Consider the following 19473-nt stretch of genomic DNA (forward strand, 5'->3'; position numbering starts at 1 on the left):
AGGTCCTGCCTTCTCATCATTCGCTATATGTTTCTTCATGGAAGCCAATTAAAGCCAATAATGAATGTTTCACCTCAATAGCTTTGAGACAATAGCTTTATTGTTTCCAGTGAGGGGAAACTGCAATCAGTGTTTTACATCCCTACCCAAGTCTGTAATTACAGAGTTTTGTTACAAGAGGAAGGATTGCACATTTAAAGACCCTTTGTTGAAAGAAATTTGTTTTCCCATTGGTTTTCAGCTTGTGGAAGGCTTTATAAAAATGCCTAGACGTTGTAGGAGACTGATGAATTCTGGTCAAAACCATGATGAGACCAGCTGAGCTGAGCTCAGAGATTCTTAAGGTTTTTTTTTCTTCTGTAGAGTGCAAAATAAAATAAAATGATCATTTGAAAAAAAAGAAAACCGGCTAAATGGACGAGGATATTGCGATCATTGGAATTGGATGCAACTTCCCAGGAGGTAAATATATTTTTTATGAACTCTTTATTTTTTTTATAACATTGTTTATGAACTCTTATACTAATTGTGTCAATGCTGTGTGCATTTGAATGAGTTCTCTACTACCTTCACAGGTGAGGGTGTTGATAATTTCTGGAAAGTTCTTGTGGAGGGCAGGAACTGTGTGGTACAGATTCAAGATGAAAGATTTGATACATCAGAGTGGTTTCATCCTGACGAGAGTAAACCAGGAAAAACACAGACGACCAAAGCGGCTCTCATTGAAGGGTAGGAATAATCAGTTCATGTTGATACATTTGAGGTGTATAGTTACTAAAAAGTGAAATGATAAAGTAATAAAATATATGTCTTATTTCAGATTCAATGAGTTTGATCACAAGTTCTTTGGCATCAGTGATGCTGAAGCTGATTTCATGGACCCTCAGCAGAAACTGTTGCTGCAGTGTGCATATCGAGCTCTAGAGGATGCTGGGATACCCTTGGAAAAAGTGAGCGGAACACAAACAGGAGTTTACATAGGTAATACAATACATCTAATAAAAATAGTTCACATTTTTAATTTTTGGATGTTTTTAGGATATCAAAACCATATATTGTGTTTGATTTCAGGTCTTATGAACAGGGACTATGAAACACTTTTGAACAACAGTCCAAGCACAATAACTCACTATAATGGCACAGGAACAGCTATGAGTATAGCTGCCAACAGAATTTCCTATATCTTTAACCTGACTGGACCATCTTTTGCCATTGACAGTGCATGTTCTTCATCCCTAGTCGCCCTTCATTCTGCGTGTCAGGCCATCAGGCAAGGTAATGATACTATTTCAATGTTAAAGTCTGTTCATTGCTTGACATTTACATGGTTAATCATCCTTGTTTACTTTATGTCTAGGGGACTGTGAAATGGCTCTGTGTGGAGGGGTCAGCTGCATACTTGAGCCTCGCGTCTTTGTGGCCCTCAGCAAGGCAAAGATGATCTCACCTGAGGGCACAAGCAAACCATTCTGCCGTACTGCAGATGGCTATGGCAGAGGGGAGGGATGTGGTATAGTCTTACTGAAGCCTTTGAAAAAGGTAGATATTTTACATTGTTAAAAAGAAATCTGTTTTAAAATATTGATATAACATTCAGTTATGGTTTATAAAAATGTAAATGTAATAAATTCAGTTAATTATTTGTGGAAGTAAGCTGGTGATTCTCTTTTTAGGCTCTTGAGGACTTTGATCATATTTGGGGCATTGTGAACAAGACTGCAGTAAACCAAGATGGCCACACCGTCACACCAATCACCAAACCTTCCATGTCCCAACAGGAGGCTCTTCTTCACATGATCTACTCCTCTGAGAATTACTCAGTAAATGTCCAGTATGTAGAAGCTCATGGGACTGGAACACCAGTAGGAGATCCAGTTGAGGCAGGAAGTATCTCAAAAATCATTGCCAAAGAAAGACCTTCAAGCTCAGGTCCTCTGTTTATTGGCTCTGTTAAGAGTAACATTGGACATACAGAATCTGCAGCAGGTGTGGCAGGACTCATAAAGATTCTCTTAATGATGAAGCACGAAATCATTGTCCCCTCTGTGTTCTACTCAGCACAAAATTCCAGCATAGATGCTAAAGCTCTCAATCTTAAAATCCCCACTAGAAGTGAGAAATGGCTGTACTCTGGATCCAGGAAAAGGATGGCTGGATTAAACAGCTTTGGGTTTGGTGGCACCAATGCCCATGCCTTAATCAGCGAGTATGTATATGCTTCAGTCCCCGACAGCCACAATCTTGAACCTCTAAAACTGCTTCCACTGTCTGCAGCCACGGATCAGTCTCTTCAATTGTGCATAGCTGACACGTATCAGAGGATTTTGGTAGATGAAACAGTTGATCTACAAGCTCTTGCTTATACAGCTGCCTGCAGAAGAAGCCACATGAAACACAAATTTAGGAAAGTCTTCACTGCATCATCTGTATCAGAGTTAAAATCACTACTCGAAGCTAGTATGAACAAGAAATTTGCCCCAATAAAGCAGGACCTAAAGTTGGTTTTTGTATTTTGTGGAAATGGCGTTACTTACAGGGGAATGTGTAAGCAGCTACTGAAAGAAGAACCAGTTTTTAGGGAAAAGGTCAAAGAGGTGGAAAACTATTTCCAGAAGTTCAGATGCACCAGTATTTTGCAAAAGATCGCAAGCAGCTATGACAATGAAGATTTCTCTAAACCAAATGTTGTCCAGCCACTTCTTTTTGCAATCCAGGTTGCAATTGTTCACCTTTTGAAGCACTGGGGCATCAGACCAGATATTGTTCTTGGACACTCGGTGGGAGAGGTTGCTGCAGCTCATTGCTCTGGTCTGCTGTCTCTTGAGGATGCAGTAAAGGTTGTCTACCATCGCAGCGATCTACAGACCAAAGTGATGGGTGGGAGGATGCTGGTCATTGGTAACATTGCTGTCACAAATATCCTGGAAATCCTCCCTGCATACACAGGAAAGATCTGTGTAGCTGCTGTGAACAGTCCTATGTCATGTGTGCTGTCAGGTGATAAAGAAGCTATTGATAATGTGCACCAAAAGCTTCAGTCTTTTAGGAGCAAGAACCTGTTCCTTCATGTCTTAGATGTTCCTGCTGCCTACCATAGTCATATGATGGATCCTATTCTGGGCCAAATCAAAGACAGCATTGGACATTTAACTCCGAATGAAATGGAGTGTGAACTGTTTTCCACCGTAACAGGAGAAATGTGTAATCATGGGGACTTTGTAACAGGTGAATATTGGGCAAGAAACATCCGAAAACCTGTTGCATTTGAACAAGCAATTAAATTAGTTTCCAACCACACAAGGAACACAGTCTTTGTGGAAATTGGTCCTAAACGGGCTCTGCAGAGGAACATCGTGGAGATCCTGGGAAATGACACCACAGTGCTAACTTCAGTGCATCCAGATAAAGACCACGAGACCATGTTCACCACTGTATCAAAACTGTTTGAGCTGGGGGTCAATGTGAAGTGGGACGAGTTCTACAAAGGGTTTGAAACAAAGCTTATTGCTTTCCCAAAGTATCAATTTGAATGTCAAAAAAATGAGGTTTACTTTGAGGACGTAAGACGGGGAAATGACACAGTCTCTCGCAGTCCACATCCACTGATAAGTCCAAGTAAACGTGATGGCAAAGTGATCAAGTGCAACCTGTCAACAGGTACTTCCTCCTACCTTTGGGAACACAAGAACAATGGCATCTCAATTGCCCCTGGGGCATTGTATGTTGAATTGGCTTTTGCATCTGTAATGGAAACTGCAATTCCAAAGAGGCCTCTTAATTCATTTCAGCTCAAAATCAACTTTCAAAGTTTGTTTGTTTTAACTAAAAACTGCCCTCCTCTGAAAATCACAGTTGACACATCAAAGGAAGCAACCACATTTCAGGTTCAGTCCTCTAGTACTGTGCATGCATCAGGCACCATTAGCCATGAAGGGGGACCAGCTATGATAGAACAGCAAACCATTCACCTCAGTGCTGTTTTGGAGAGATGTCCATCAGTCATTGAAGCAAAGGATGTGTACAGCACTCTTAATGATGTAGGGTTTGAGTACGGGCCCAATTTCAAACAACTTGGTGACATTCATTATGGACAAGAATTCAAGGAAGCAGTGACCAGTGTCAAGATTGCAGAGGGAGTACTCAATCATCTCTATGAGTATTGCTTGCACCCAGTGGTTCTAGATTACTTCTTGCAAATGTCCTCAGTTTTAGCAGTAGTCTCTAGCACCATCAGGCCTGGATTTCCCTCTGCAATTGGTAGTATGGTTATATCTGCACCTCCCCGTGAAAACATGTTCATGTATATGAGACTGACCAAAGAAATGCCAGACTACTTTGAGGTTTGTGGTTGTTTCACTGACAAAGATGGACATGTGTTGATTGAGCTAAGAAATGTCAGAATTAATTTTCTGGGAAGACAGGCACAGATTAGGGAATCATGTTTCTTTTATAACCAGAAGGTTGACATTCATGCTGAGAGCAGTTTTCCCAGTAGAATCAAGGCTTTGGTCTTTGAGGACACCTTGGGTATCGCTAAAGGTTTGGAGCCATATTTGCACCCAAAATCTGTATTTGTTCCTCCACCCAATTTAACAAAAAACTCAGCCTTGCAGGTCCAGGAATTACTGTTGAGGTCTCCATGCAGTGCTGCAGACATGGAACTGGATGAGATCCTGTTTATCTGGGGTGCTCAGAATATTAGTCACCTCAAATCTGAAGCCATTCTAGAGTCCTTGATAGACAGCTGTGAACTTTACCGTCAGGTTGTTTTGTCTTTAAGAAGCTGCCGTCCTGTTTGTTCCATCCGTGTCATTACGTACAAGTCAGCAGAAGGAACAGTTGAAAGTATAAGTTCTGGATTTGTGTTATCTGGCATGACAAGGGCATGTGCTGCAGAGTTGTCAGGCACTTCTTTCCAGCTCATTGACCTTTCCACAGTGTCAACAGAGGATATAGAAGCACTGGCTCATGTGCTTAACTCATACAAAGCCCAAGAGTGTCCAGAAGTCTTCATCAGCAAAGGGAAAGTTTACTCTGCTGTAATAACTCATACTCCTGTCACCACAATTAGGGAAGCAAAGACTGAATCAAAAACCCTACAGTCCCAGGACTTCACTTTGCAGACAACCAGTCCCTACAGGATGACCGGCTTATCAGCTTTTCCTTCAGCGAGTTCAGTCCACACTATTGAGAGTAAAAACATTGAGGTTCAGCTGAGTAAGGTATGTGTGCACTCTTCCGATTATTTTCCAGTTAGTACTTCAGACTTAAACTTTGGTCAGACGATGTATTGGAACAAGCACACAACACAGAACCACGGTCTTCTTGCACTTGACTTCAGCGGGATCATTACAGCTGTGGGAAAGGATGTCAGCAAACTTAAAGTGGGAGACCATGTTGTTTGTTGTTATCCTGTAAAAGCAACTTCCAAAGTCATCCTCCCAGAAGATGTGTGTTTCAAAATGAAAAAGCTTCCATTCCTAAAGGATGCACCATGTGTTTCATACTTTGTCCTCATCTGGGAGATATTGCAGAGTGTGTTACCCAAGTCCAAACAACAGCAAAGTTTGGGAATCTTCTCTACTGATCGTGACTCAGCCCTGATCAAGTTATTGACACTCATAGCAAGTAAATCAGGCTGGAGAGTTTTTACAGAGACTGAAGTAAGTGGATTAGTCCAAAATACAAAGCAGTGTCTTCTATTTGTGATTCTTCCTCCATATGATTCCTTGCTTCTGACAGACATTGTAAGAGTTGTCAATGCAAATCACATCATTGCAGTATGTGGCATCCGTGAGCCATGCTACTCCACAATAAATGGAATTCAGAGGGTTAGTGAGAGAACTTGCTTCCAGACACTTGAGATGTCCAAAATCTTCCAGAAATCAGGTTTAAAGGCACACGGAGCTCTTCTACAGAAATGGCTAAAGGGAATGCACTTACACAAAGCATGGCCATCAATACAAAGCAGTACTTTTCAGATGGCTCCCCCTCAAGGTATTCCTCTTCAGTCGTTTGAACAGTCTGGGTCTTATTTCAGTGCAAGCACTCTGGATGTGATAACTCTGGCCTGTGATGACACTAGGAGCAAGATGTCTGCCATCCCTTTGCTTCCAAGAACGAAGCAGCTGTTCTTAAAGAAAGGTGTGTACATAGTTACAGGTGGTCTCTCTGGTTTGGGATTTGAAACTGTTAAGTTTATTGCCCACAGGGGTGGGGGATGCATTGCCACCCTCTCAAGGAGTGCACCATCTGAGAAGGTACAAGAGGAAATGAGCAGTCTCCAGAAGAGATACGGGGTAAGAATTCTCACTCTTCAGTGTGATGTCTCTGTGTCAGAAGAGGTGATGGAAGCCATTACTGTGATTGCAAAACATTTTTTCTTATGTCCAATCAGAGGGGTGTTTCACAGTGCTGCTGTGCTACATGATGGATTACTGGAAACCCTTGATAGATCTCTTTTTCAAAAAGTCCTGCAACCTAAAGTCTGTGGTGCTCTTAATCTTCACCTTGCCACTCTGCACAGCCAGACTCTTGATTACTTTGTGTGCTATTCCTCAATCTCCTCATTCATTGGAAATGCTGCACAAGCAAACTACGCAGCAGCTAATTCTTTTCTGGACACGTTTTGCCACTACCGACACAATATTGGACTTGCAGGCCAGTCAATCAATTGGGGACCCCTTAAACTGGGCCTGCTAAGGAACAAAGACAATTTTCAAAAGTTCCTGGAAACAAAAGGGCTGATGATCATGGATGTGACAGAGATCCACGAAGCACTAGAGCACTGTCTGTTAAATAACAATCCCCAGCAGGTGGTCTGCAAATTCAATTTCAGGAACCTGAAGAACCATGTCCTTTCTCAGAATGTGTCTCTGAAGTTTCGCCTGTCTGCTTTAGTGGAGGAAGAACTGAAAAACACCACAGTTGATGAGCACTCCAGGATAAATGTTCAGTCATCAGTGGATGACTGTGTTAAAGGGATTATGACTGAAATATGCAGTATTGATACTTATGATCTTAGTGATGAAACTGCGCTCACTGCACTAGGAATTGACTCAATGTTGGCCATGACATTGCAAAATCGCTTGTTTCAAGAGATAGGTGTGAATATTCCTCTTGTTGCTTTGCTTGATCCAAGCAGTACACTATCCTCATTGGCTGAATTGATAAAACAGACTTCAGATGAGGACTGTGAAATTTCTGTGCACCTGTAATGCAAAGTTATGTATTTTGTCCATAAGACTGAAATGCATAAAAATTAAATGTGCTTATTTTTTTTTTGTGCTTATGTTTTGTTTAGCTAAACCTCTTTAGAAAATGCTGCATTGCTTAATTGTTGTAATCTTAACCACAATATTGTTATGTGTGACAAATATTGGATGTCAAACATTAAAATCTTGATTTCAAACATCAATTTTGTTCAAAGAGATCAAAGGTCAGGCATGCCTCATCATTTTACTGCCAAATGCATAAATCCACTGATGTTTTTATGCATGCATATTAAGCTATGTGCATAAATAGGCTCATGGACACTGTAAACATCGAGTGAACTAAACATAATAGTTTTTAATAAAAATTTATATTCTGCCTAAAATGATAATCCTCAACCATTCACAAATATGAAAAATACTAAACAAAACTGGTGTAAAAGATGAAACTATTCACAGTTCTTATTATAATCCTTACTCAGGCAATCCTCTTTTCTCAAAGAAAGTACAACAGCACGTGCAGTACAGAAGCAAAGGGAAAGTATATAGTTTAAAACACAGTGAAAATATAAAAGGCAGGAATCATTATGTGGCTGTTTAAATAAGCCATAAAAAATAGTTAAAATCGGTGTATTTAGTTATGTCTTTAATGAGCTTTTACACATTGAACAATCCATAAGAAAACACTGTAAACCTCTCATAAATACAGAGCAAAATATGGTTACATTTGTGCATTCAGTTAGTTTATTTCACAAAAAGAAAAACTAAGAAAAACAAAATTTTACTTTTTATATATAACTAAATAGAAATATTTGCATATCCAGCAAAAATAAGACATTTCAATATTTTCTGAGAGATTGGGGCTCGTTCATGAAACATTACATTTCTGTTTAAATCCATTTAAATCCATTTTTACGTAAATTGTTGCGTTCAATTCAGTTTGACAATTAAGGTTTTATGAACGATTTACACAAATTTGTTATCCTTGTGTTTCGTAAACGAGTCTAGTTGTTGTTTCATTTAGGTGTACATTGCTTGCATCTGTGATGCATTTTGTAAACATATTTGTAAAAGTGGTTTTGGGCTTTTTAAAATATGTTTTTACAGATTAATCGGGGCCACTAATTCCTGAAACCCCTAAAAAGTCCTAAAACCATTGGCCCAGGTATATTTTTTGTAGAAAAAATGCCATGTTGTTGTCTTGTTGATTTATATTACATTAGTAAAATTGAATTAGTAATTTGAAACATATAAATGTAGTACACATACAAACAGGATATATTCAGAAGAAAATGAAGTATAAGGATTTTACAAAATGGCCAAATCAGAAGAGTTAAGAGTGGGAACATTTGAATCTTGAATGTGGTTGCTATTTCCTAAAACACAATTCTGACCTTCAGAGTTTTGACCTTTTGATTGACAGTTGACTCTTAACATGGTATCATCAGAGGGTGTATACATGTGAACCTCATAGGTCTGATTGTCCACTCTGAACATTGGGATGGTGCTTGCCAGACACATGTGATTTTCTTGGACATGATGATTATTGCCGGTTATCATCCATATGGCAGAGCCCGGCTGAGTCTGACATGTTCGGTGGTTGTCGGGTTGAAAATTGCGATTGTCGTAAATTTCCCGCTCTTTCACCTCAACATCCCTTGCCATTGCTTGAACATTATTGGTGTGACTGTTCTTCATGGCCTGCTCTTCTGGGGCTGATTTCTTGTTAGCTGGTGTGCCACTACACATGTCAAAAAAGGTCAGAAAAACTGGGATAAAAGTTAAGCCATGGAAGAGACCAGATAATATTACCAAGAACATAATTTTAAAGAAAGTTCTAAAGATGTAGTTCTTCGAAGCAGACAACACTACCACCCCAAGAATAGTAGACACAGCCCCCTGCAAAATAGGGTAACCTAAATGAAACAAGGCCTCCACTGCCTTTTCATTCGCACTGGGCTTTTTGTTGGAGACAAAGGCGTAAGATATATGAGCAGAGAAGTCTACAGAAAAACCAATGCAGACAACAAGAATGATCATGGAGATGGTGTCTAAATTAACATCCCATAATGCCATGAAACCAGTGACCCCCACAATGACTGATGCGATAGAAAAAGTCACCCAGAGAGAGCACAGAGGGTTTGGGATGAGGAGAAGGGAGATGAGCAACATTACGGCCGTCGTAACCGCAATATTCTGGATGGTGTTGGTGACTATTACTGCATACTGGTCATGGTAGATGAAGGCAGGGTGGTAAACCAGTAAAGGAACAGGGCACTTTTGTGCTGTCTCTCTTAATTTATTCAACATATTCATCTCATCCAGGGCAGTAGAGATATTTACGGTCTGGATGAAAAAGCGAGACGCGTGAATGGAGTTGTTGGTGAAATTGACGTCCTGTTTGAAATCGGAATAAAATCGCAGAAATGATCCCAAATTATCTTTGAAGACATCTTCAGCACTCAGATTGAGTTTTGAGTGATATCCATAGTACTTGTATGATTTGATCCAGGAGGTGAATATATCCTTTTCAATGAAAGATAAATTTTTGAAATCTTCAATGCAAGTTTCAAGATCTGACATGTACTTTTCATCCCAGTACGGAAATTCCCGTCGGATGACAACCATGATGTTTGGGCCATATTCAGAGAAATATGCCTTCTCGTTGTCGTAGTATTTTACCACATAAGAATCATCGGCTGCCAAATTACGAAGATCGATTCCTTCTTGAATTTGGAAGCAGCCATAAATGCTGATAATCAAATAGATGCAATAAAGCACAATCACGAAGACCTTTGTCCACGATTTTGTCAGAAAAGGGCCGTAGTATTTTTTAAAGAAGTGATTCATGGGCTGTACCTCCTCCTTGCCAGTGTGATGGTCGTAAGCGCCTCCCACGCAACATAATTCATACCACTTCGACTGACCTATAGGGCACTCCTCTGGTACTTCCTTGCAGGTCAGCCAGTGCTTGTTGCTGTTCTCTCGCCGTCCGTTAAGAACGAGGAACGCTCCGAAAAATGTGATGCTGTAGATGTAGCAGAAGAGGATGGAGGTGCTGGTGTACAAGCAGAAGGAGCGGACGGACCGGAAGGGCGTCATGAGGCCGATGTAGAAAGCGAGCACGTCCGTGAGCGTTGTGATGGTGATCGAAATGGCCGCCTCTTTGTACGTCTTAGACAGTCGAGTCTCTACTTGATCGTGAACATTCGTCTGCTGCCAGCAGGAAATGAGGATGAACATGTCGTCCACTCCGATCCCTATTTAAAACACATCAGAAAATCCCTGTTTAATCTGATAATATACATTAAAGGGATAGTTCACCTAAAAAAATGTATTCTGTCATTAATTACTCACCCTCACGTTGTTCCAAACCTGTAAGACTTTCCTTCATCTTCAAATGAAGATCTTTTTAATAAAATCTGAGAGCTTTCGGTCCCGCCATTGATAGCTACGCAACTACCACTTTGACGCTTCAAAAAGTTCATATAGAAATCATAAAACTAATCCATATGAATTGAGCGGTTTATTCCAAATTTTCTAAAGAGACTCGATCGCTTTATATGATGAACAGATTGAATTTAGTCTTTTATTCACATATAAACATTCATCAACTTACACATCGGTTGTGGAAACGGAAGTTCAAGCATGTTCGCTTGATGTGCGAGAACCAGTGTGGTTCAGTCTCGTGTTACGCAGCACATTTGAGCTTCTGCAAGAACCAATGAGGTTTGTTCTTGTGCGACAAGCAGGTTCGGTTGAGCTTTTTTTATGTTCATTAATCAATATTTAAATGTGAATAAAAGCCTAAATTAAAACTGTTCATCAAATAAAGCGATCATGTCTCTTCAGAAAATTTGGACTAAACTGCACAATTCATATGGATTTCTAGTTGCGTAGCTGTTAATGGAGGGATAGAAGCTCTCAGATTTCATTCAAATTTCTTAATTTGAGTTTCGAAAGTGAACGAAAGTCTAACAGGTTTGGAACGACATCCGGATTTCAAGATACAATTTAATTTTTGGGTGAACTAATCCTTTAATATAGTACAGCACTGGTTTTATGAAGTTATTACCTAATATTAGGAATGGAGAATTAGCAACTGTCATGACAAATGGGACACCAATGTGTAACATCATCCCAAAAGCGGACAGAACAGCCAGTCCAGCGGAGAGCACCCCAAATGTAGCAACCCATACTTTATTTCTGACACAGTCAAACCTGGAAAACAGACAAAATGTATTTGAATATATTTTAAAGAATTTCTCATGGTTAAATACAACATACGAATCTTAGAACTGATCTTCTTTTGAATCATTTTCATACTAGATTCCTTCATTCATTTTGAATGCAGTAGGGATTCTAGAGCTGAACAAATCAGGTGTGCATTAAAATTAGCCTAACTAGACTGATCATCAAAAATAGCCTAACTATTCAGGTTAACATAGCCTACCTCAAACAAGAAAGAATTGAGAATGCAATGGCAATGACGTATGTGATAGAGAAGAGGGGAATCACATCCCTTGTGTTTGCCTCAAATTCCACCTGCCTTGACAGAGATGTGGAATGGGTCACCTGAAGAAAATGAACATACTAACATACATTACCATTATACGGACATCATCATTTCAGATTTAAAGAATAGTTACATCAGGAGAGCATTTTAACAAACTTAAAAGCATTTTGTGACAACTAGCAACTTTACCATCAATAAAGCCCTAAAACAGTACATACATAAAATATGACCTACCTTAATGAAGTTTAGTGATAAATTAGATGGGAAAACCTTAAGGAATTCGTTCAGCCATAGATCTGTTCTGGTACGATTATCCTCCTTCAGGAAATATAACAGGCGCACTGACTTTGCACTTTTAATAACAGTGGAGTTTATTTTCACTCCACCAACCGAATAGCCCAGGAAAATGTACGAGAATCCGAAACGAAAGAACGGGAAGGTGAGCTCGGTCTTTTCTAAATTGTTACCATAATATTTGTAAATATCCAGTATCTTGTTAGGTATGCATTTCTTGTACCGTCTTGCGCAAAGTCCCTCAAAAGTGAGCACCTCGTGACCCATAGCCACATTCAGCTCCTTGACCTTCCTATCTAAAGTGACTATCTCCTGAAAGGCAGCATCTGTGAGGATGTTGGAGGATCTTGATACCGCTATGAAGGACGCGTAAACTCCATCCGTGTAGAGTCTTTGGTTGGAGAACACCGAGTCGTTCTGCGGAAAGTTTTCCTGCACAAACTGCCTCTCCAGTTTGGCAGGACCGTTCACAGGTGTGAACTGATCCTCAATGTCATTGGCCTCACGTTCTTCTAAGAAATAAAACCCACTCCCCAGCACCGCAGAGATCACCAGAGGAGAGATGAAGAACCACCACGGGTAAGTTCCCACAAAGCGCCCGAACTTCTGGAAGCAGATGGAGATCGGCTTCTCCACGCAGTCTGTGGTGCATCCAGCCATGTTCACCGGCATTTTGAAGGATTAAAGGGAAAAAGTTAAGGGGGAGCTAAATGGATTAAATTAACATAAAGCTCAGTTTCTCTATATCACTATTGTGGCTGAAGCATGAAAAGTTATAACTATAAACTAGTTCAAATCTGATTTAGAAAGAGCATGCATGCGGAGTATTTGAATATCCTGACGCATTTTTGCGTGAAAATCCACAGGGAATAAGCCGAGAGCGACCACTGACGGGCACATGTGCAGAAAATTATATTTAGACTGTCAAAATAACCACAAACGCAAATCACGCAGTGTTCCTGTTTTCATAGGAGTGTGCTTTAATTAAGCTTGATGCATGAATTATTAAATAATGCATTATAAAATAAGTTACTTAGCATTATTTTATTAAAAATCGTTTTGAATGTTGCAGCATTATTAGCTAGCTATACATAAAAGCGCAGGGCACTAGGCCTAGTAGTGAGGTAAATTAATTATGAATTAAATATTTGTTGAAGTTGTAAATGTGTTCCCAGAACATTAAATGATCAGGTCACATGATCTGATCTGTATTTCATAAAAAGTTACATTTCTTGCTGATTAAATGAAGGTTTATATGTTCAAACCATGCCGTAAATAAGAGAAGACAGCACGTGACGCTGTTAGGGCTGTTCATGTCCTCGGATTCGGACTTAAATGTTTATTTTGCTCAAAATAAATCTGCAGTGGTCATGTGGTGAAGCTCTCAAAAATTAGGAGTCTAAAATTGTAATTACGACCCAGACAGCAATAGTGTTGGCCACATCTGGGTCATGTGGATTCCACTGGTACCACCAGATCTGGGCCTACATGTTGTCTGGGGACTTCTACGATCACGTGAATGCTTTTTACAAGTCAGAATAGTTAGTGAACGCAGCAATATCCCACATAATTAATAGGCCTATATATTTGAAAAAAGTTGCTAAAAACTCTCATAAATTAAGGTTCTTTATTTGGATTCATCAGATTCAGCAAAGAATCCTCTTCAAAAACATTTGGCTGTACAGGGCTGAATTGGCATTATGGTTCTTTGGAGATTATGCTGCATTCACGCCATGTCGTAATTGTCATAAATAAAGCACCATCTGCTCTCTAAATTGATATCATACGCCGATCTGTCGGCACAGCGCCGCTTCAAGTCGAACACACCTTTTGCAGTGGTCATGTGCTACGGCTGTATGGTACAAGTTAGCTTTTTAGAAACATTTTAGAACATTTTAGAGTTTACACATTGTGATTACAAGTTCTACAAGCATGTGAAGGCTTTTTACAGTTCAGAATCATTCCGTAACTACGCACCTTTAAAAACATTAACCACATTATTGGTTCTTCAGGTTAGTACTAGCATATTTCTGGGGTCTTTAAAGCAAGATGGTTTTCTAAACAACTAGAGAATAAAAAGTTTGTGTAAATGGTTATCAAATGGCCTCCAGACTGTAAAACCTTTTTGGTTCTGATTGGAACCTTTAGAGTGAATGAGTAATAGGCTAACATCCCTGCATATAATAAACAATTTCAGCTCAAATGCTATGTTAGAAATGTAGACCAGTTGATTTAAGGCGAAAACAGGACTTACGACGCGGTTTCTGCTCCTTTTGCTCCATCAGGACAGAGAGATGTGAGGAGAGAATGACATGCAAGTTCATTACTGAACACAGAGCTCCATTCATGCCTTTCAATTACCTCAGTGGTTAATTGCCTCAACAAAAGTGGCTTCCATTCTCATAGCGCTTGTGATTTGCCAGTAGGGGCCTCAAATTATTATCATGCTCTTTTGTTTGTACAGCTCTTATTTTATTGTATCAAAGAGTACCTTACTTGGAACATGTTCAGACACATCTGTTTTGTTGAAATAATTTCTTTTTTTTTTTCATTTAATGTTGCAGTTTTAGTTTTTTCCTGAGAAATAAGATACAACAGGCCATGTACATTTTTGTTGACCACTAGGTGGTGCTAGTGCCCATTTTTCATATTCCCCTGCATCACTATTGGGCAATGAGTTGTTGTTATGGTGATGGGTCACAAGGAGAGAAAAGCTGCAGTTGAAGGTCGTCATGGAGACTGGGTGAGGGGAAGGCAGAGCTGATTAAAGGTTGTCATGGTGACTGGGTCAGGGTGAAAATAAAGATGAGAGATTGCCATGGATACCGAGTCTGGAAGAGTTGCTGCACTGGCATCTTTTTATAGTATCATGTATGTATATATATATATAAATGTTTGTAAATATATCGCTTTGACAGCACTTTTATATATATATATATATATATATATATATATATATATATATATATATAGTTTGTTGACATTGTTTGTCTAAAAAAATATGTAAAATGTACAATATCCAATATAACATATGAGACATATTAAACAAATATATGTACAAATATCCATAGCCTTTTATTGGAAATACTTGGATACAAAAAATCAAATGTATTAAATATATATTTACATAAACTCTTAGTGCATTTTCAACTACCTGAATCTAATACATCATTTAGTGCATACATATGTACCTTAATTACTATATATAAGCAACCTGAGACCAAAAACTACAAAATATGTTTTAAATTTCACATAATGTAAAGCCCATCATATTGGATTATATTTGGTAGTCTTTCAAGACAGTTCTCATTTTGATATTATGTTAATATAAAGTAGTAGTATTTCTGATTTTGACAGGTGGGCCAATCTCAGGCAGACTGCAATAAAACTTGAAGTCATCAGGAAGAGAGTTGAGTTTTCATTCCCATGTGATGCCGAGGATCTTACAGCTGAGTTCCCAGAGGCGCTGGGCCGTCTCATCATCCATGGCAGCCCGGGAGCATTTAGCAGGAGCACAGTCACTGCATGGAGAGCAGAAAACAGGTGAGAATGTGCAACCATCGTCTTACAGCGCTGCTTCATTTGTAAATGAATAATTGCAGGATGAAAAACAGCAATTAAAAGGCGCTATGACCGACGCTGACCATACAACTTCAGTTTTCCAGGAAAATACAATGACTAAAGGATGATGGCACAATAAAAGCATCATTCACAAGTTTCTGCACGGCCCTAACTTCATCTTAGTGTATTATTATGTTATGTGTATAGCTACACTGAGACCAAATATCATTCAGTTGATCAGTAGGCGCGTTTCCATTACAGATTTGCGCAAAACTTTTGCGTTTTTTTCTAAATGTCGACAAAAACAATTTCTAAATGACGGCGTTTCCATTAACCGGTGTTATGCGACTAAAACTTCATTTTTTCCTCTCGCGATAAGTAAAATCATTCCAAAAACCATGGCAACGGACGTTGGCCATTATTATTAATCGAAGGAGATGTATGTGTGTTTTCAAAGCATTAATGGTAAGGAACGACCCTTATTATTAGGCTACTTGTGGGCGGCACATATGAGGTGTTTCTGAGTGTTTCTCCCTCATATCTGCTTCGAGGTCTTGATTGTGGTTTAAAATCCATTATTCTTGTAATTCTTTTGTCTTTTATGAATTTAATAAAAAACTCTGTCTCGTATTCTGTCCAAACACACCGCGTCATCTACGTCAGGTGACTTGTAAATGCACAAAAACTGTTTCCATTGCAGTTTTGCGAAATATTTATTTTTCGAATTGCGTGAAAAAACACCTCATGCGAGCGTAAAAACTTTTTTGCGATAAATGCAAGTTTTTGAGAAATTGACGCGTTTCCATTGGCCGTATTTTCAATTCGCAATTTCAATTTGCGCAATTTGCAGGGTAATGGAAACGCGTTTACCGATATTCTCTCTTGCCTCTTCCATTAAATCGAACTGTTGTTGCTTGTGTCTCCCGCTATCCAGGTGTGCAGTTCCATCTTCTCTGGATCTCTTTTGATCAGAAACACCATCAGCTTTACTCGCGGATACGAAAAATTTAAATATAGCTTGACTGTCTTTTTTTTTTTACATTTTGGTGATGGTAACTATTATTTTTTTTATATAATTCATCAGGTATATACACTCTCTCTAAACGTTCTGCTACTCACTGCGCGCAAAACAATAAGCACCGACCAATGAGAGTGATTTTGAACTAAAGAAAGCTGATTGGTCAAAACTATGTTGAGGGCCAATAGCGATACATAAATACAAATACATCCGCATAAACAGGCGCTCTCTCTATGTCGCTCTGTCACTCTCACACACATGCACTCTCACCATGTTATGCACTTGTTAATAATGTCGGATCGTTTAAAACCAAATCCAAAATCTGACATTTTCCACAACAGGATTGAGCTCAAATTAAGCACTGTCTAATCGATTATTTAAAACATGACTGAACTGTAGCTGTTAGTTTTATGAAACATCATGATATCAGAGCTGAAAGATTATCAGCAGTAACTGAATGCTGTATGATAATGATATTGAACTGAAAGATAATAGATAGAACATGACCTATTGGACTTTTGTGTGTTCACGCTGTACTATAGGTAGATGAAATGACATGGTAAGCTCTACTGCAATTTCGGTAAAACTTACTCTTTTCTGAGGCGAAATGCTGAGATTGAGATGAAAATCCACCGACCTGTAATATTTGCCGCTCTCTGTCTCCAGTTCAGGAGCCACGGCGCAGTAGATGGTGGTCTGAGCTCCCTGCACAGATGTTTTGGTGAAGGGCTTTGCCAACCACATGGCGGCTTGCTGAGCTTTATTCAAGTGCCTCCACAGTTCAGTCTGAACCACACCAGGATGGAGAGCATACGCTGTTACTCCAGTACCTGAGACGCCACACAAGACCAGACGAGAAACCATCAAACATCATATTACTGGACTGGAATAATGTAAAGTACAAATGCACAACCCACGACACGGTCAGATATTATCCAGGGTCAGGGGCAAAAAATGGCACAGAAATGAATTTAAAATGTGTTTTATTTTCTTTTTTATTAAATTATATTATTTAAAATTATATTTTATAATCTATTTTAGTTCTATGAAACTGGTTTAGGCATTTTAGTGATATTTAAATAGTTAATTGAGTGAAAAAATTAAAGATTATTTAGACACTTAAAAATAATAGAATAACAAACAAATAAATAAAATAATACATTTTAAAATAATAAAAATATATACAAATTAAAAACATAGAGCTTAAAACATTTAAATTAATAAAAAACATGTAAAATGTAAATTTGACCGACCTTCTAGTCTTTTGGCCAACGAGCGAGTGAACAGAACGTTTGCCAGCTTGCTCTGGCTGTAGGCTTTGTTTTTATCATAGTTCTTCTCACTGTTGATGTCCTCCAGGTTGATGGTCCCCCATTGGTGTGCCATGGACGAGACATTAATAATCCTTGCGGGCGTTGATCTTTTAATTAAATCCAATAACAGGTATGTCAACAGGAAGTGACCTACAGGAAGAAGGACAGCTCTGATGTCTCCCTTAATTTCTTTTAAGGTTAAAAAAAAGGTGACAGATTTGGACAAATTAGATACGCTCACCCATGTGGTTCACCCCTATTTGCATTTCGAAACCATCTGCTGTCTTTCCGTAAGGACAAACCATCACACCAGCGTTATTGATTAGGATGTTGACTTGTTTCTCCTCTGAAAGACAATCCCAGATGCGTCAGTGTAGTGCTATATGAGGAAGACATTTATAGAGGAATTTTTATAACTCACCTTTATTGATTTTTTCTGCAAATTCTCTGATTGATTTGGAATCTGCGAGGTCAAGTCTGTTGGTAACAACATCCTGGTTTCCTGAAGCATCCTTAACTTCCTTCAGGGCTGCATCTGCTTTCTCCAGATCTCGGCATGCCATAATGATCCGTGCTCCTAAAGAAATGACAGCAGAAAGCCAAAAAGACAAAAAAATTCCATATGACAATATATTAATATTAAACTTTATAGAAATAGGGTTGCCTACCTCTCTTTGCCAGGTCAATGGCTGTCTCTTTGCCAATTCCAGTATTAGCTCCAGTTATTATAACAGTTTTACCGTCAAGTCTGGCATCAGATGACCACGACCGAAACATATTTCTGAGGGGAAAAGGAAAGGATAAAGGTAATTATATTTCATATTACTCAACTATGTTTCTATGGGCGTTGATTTGAAATCATTGAACTAGTTTCGCGTGATCAATTCAAACGTAATAAAACATGTTTTCATAATCCTACGTTTTTGCCCAGTCATGTCTGGTCAGTCCTGTATTCAAACCATCAGAAATATTTCATCATAGGATATGAATGAAAATACCTTTGCTTTACTTCCTCGACACAATGTATTGTGCAACATTGTCAACATCTACTATAACAGCTATTAAATATAATATATACAGTTCTGTTCATACCTTAGTGCTTGCATTTTACGATGATTTGTATCCAGAAACAAAAAAGAAATTTTATAAAAACAAGTTAGTGCGATTACGGAGAAATTAACTCAGTAGCTTACAAAACGCTCGCACTGTCGTAAGTGGGAGGAGTCAGATGACGTACAAGAAAGAATCGTGGAGTTGTAGTTTGGGATTGGTCAGAGACAGTAAACCCCGCCCTTTATTACGTAGTTTTATTTTTTATTCTATTTAAACATTAATTCTTGAAGTCAAAAATATTCTTGACATTTATATTTATTATATGTCAACTTAAATACCTGTAGTATCTGGAAAACGGAGAGAATGGGCATATTTTACATTTTAAAATGACTAGACGACGTGATTCTTAGTTTAACCAGGAGATGTCAGTAGAGGAATGGTAAAGAAATAAGCAGGCGTCTGAATATTTACTTTGTATACAATGGACTAAAATTGGGATATTTTGCA

At 38.8% G+C, this 19473-nt stretch overlaps 3 protein-coding genes across 5 annotated transcripts; 1 reads left to right on the forward strand and 2 right to left on the reverse strand.

Moving 5' to 3' along the window:
- The first annotated feature begins 318 nt into the window (after positions 1-318).
- Positions 319-7419, forward strand: pks1 (polyketide synthase 1). The gene is made up of 6 exons (XM_081352208.1): positions 319-462; positions 576-729; positions 821-981; positions 1072-1275; positions 1358-1539; positions 1674-7419. The coding sequence occupies exons 1-6, from the start codon at positions 414-416 to the stop codon at positions 7215-7217; spliced, it is 6294 nt and encodes a 2097-aa protein (XP_081208334.1). The 5' UTR covers positions 319-413; the 3' UTR covers positions 7218-7419.
- A 1100-nt stretch (positions 7420-8519) lies between these two features.
- ptchd3a (patched domain containing 3a) lies at positions 8520-12693 on the reverse strand (the record flags this gene model as incomplete). Its single annotated transcript, XM_081352005.1, has 4 exons — positions 8520-10471; positions 11287-11432; positions 11665-11786; positions 11962-12693. 4 exons carry the CDS (start codon positions 12691-12693, stop codon positions 8520-8522), a joined length of 2952 nt encoding a protein of 983 aa, XP_081208131.1.
- Positions 12694-15072: 2379 nt separating this feature from the next.
- Positions 15073-19131, reverse strand: rdh12l (retinol dehydrogenase 12, like). 3 transcript variants are annotated; one of them, XM_081352957.1, is made up of 7 exons: positions 19006-19131; positions 18582-18694; positions 18335-18490; positions 18155-18259; positions 17854-18063; positions 17238-17430; positions 15073-15542 (listed from the first exon to the last, which is right to left on the reverse strand). In XM_081352957.1, the coding sequence occupies exons 1-7, from the start codon at positions 19017-19019 to the stop codon at positions 15440-15442; spliced, it is 894 nt and encodes a 297-aa protein (XP_081209083.1). In that variant the 5' UTR covers positions 19020-19131; the 3' UTR covers positions 15073-15439. The 3 variants fall into 3 exon arrangements, with proteins under 3 accessions (XP_081209083.1, XP_081209085.1, XP_081209084.1); XM_081352959.1 differs by lacking the exon at positions 19006-19131 and adding an exon at positions 18912-18951; XM_081352958.1 differs by lacking the exon at positions 19006-19131 and adding an exon at positions 18833-18878.
- Positions 19132-19473: the final 342 nt, after the last annotated feature.

The sequence above is a fragment of the Scardinius erythrophthalmus genome, assembly GCF_964197995.2.
Source record: "Scardinius erythrophthalmus genome assembly, chromosome: 22".
Lineage (NCBI taxonomy): Eukaryota > Metazoa > Chordata > Actinopteri > Cypriniformes > Leuciscidae > Scardinius > Scardinius erythrophthalmus.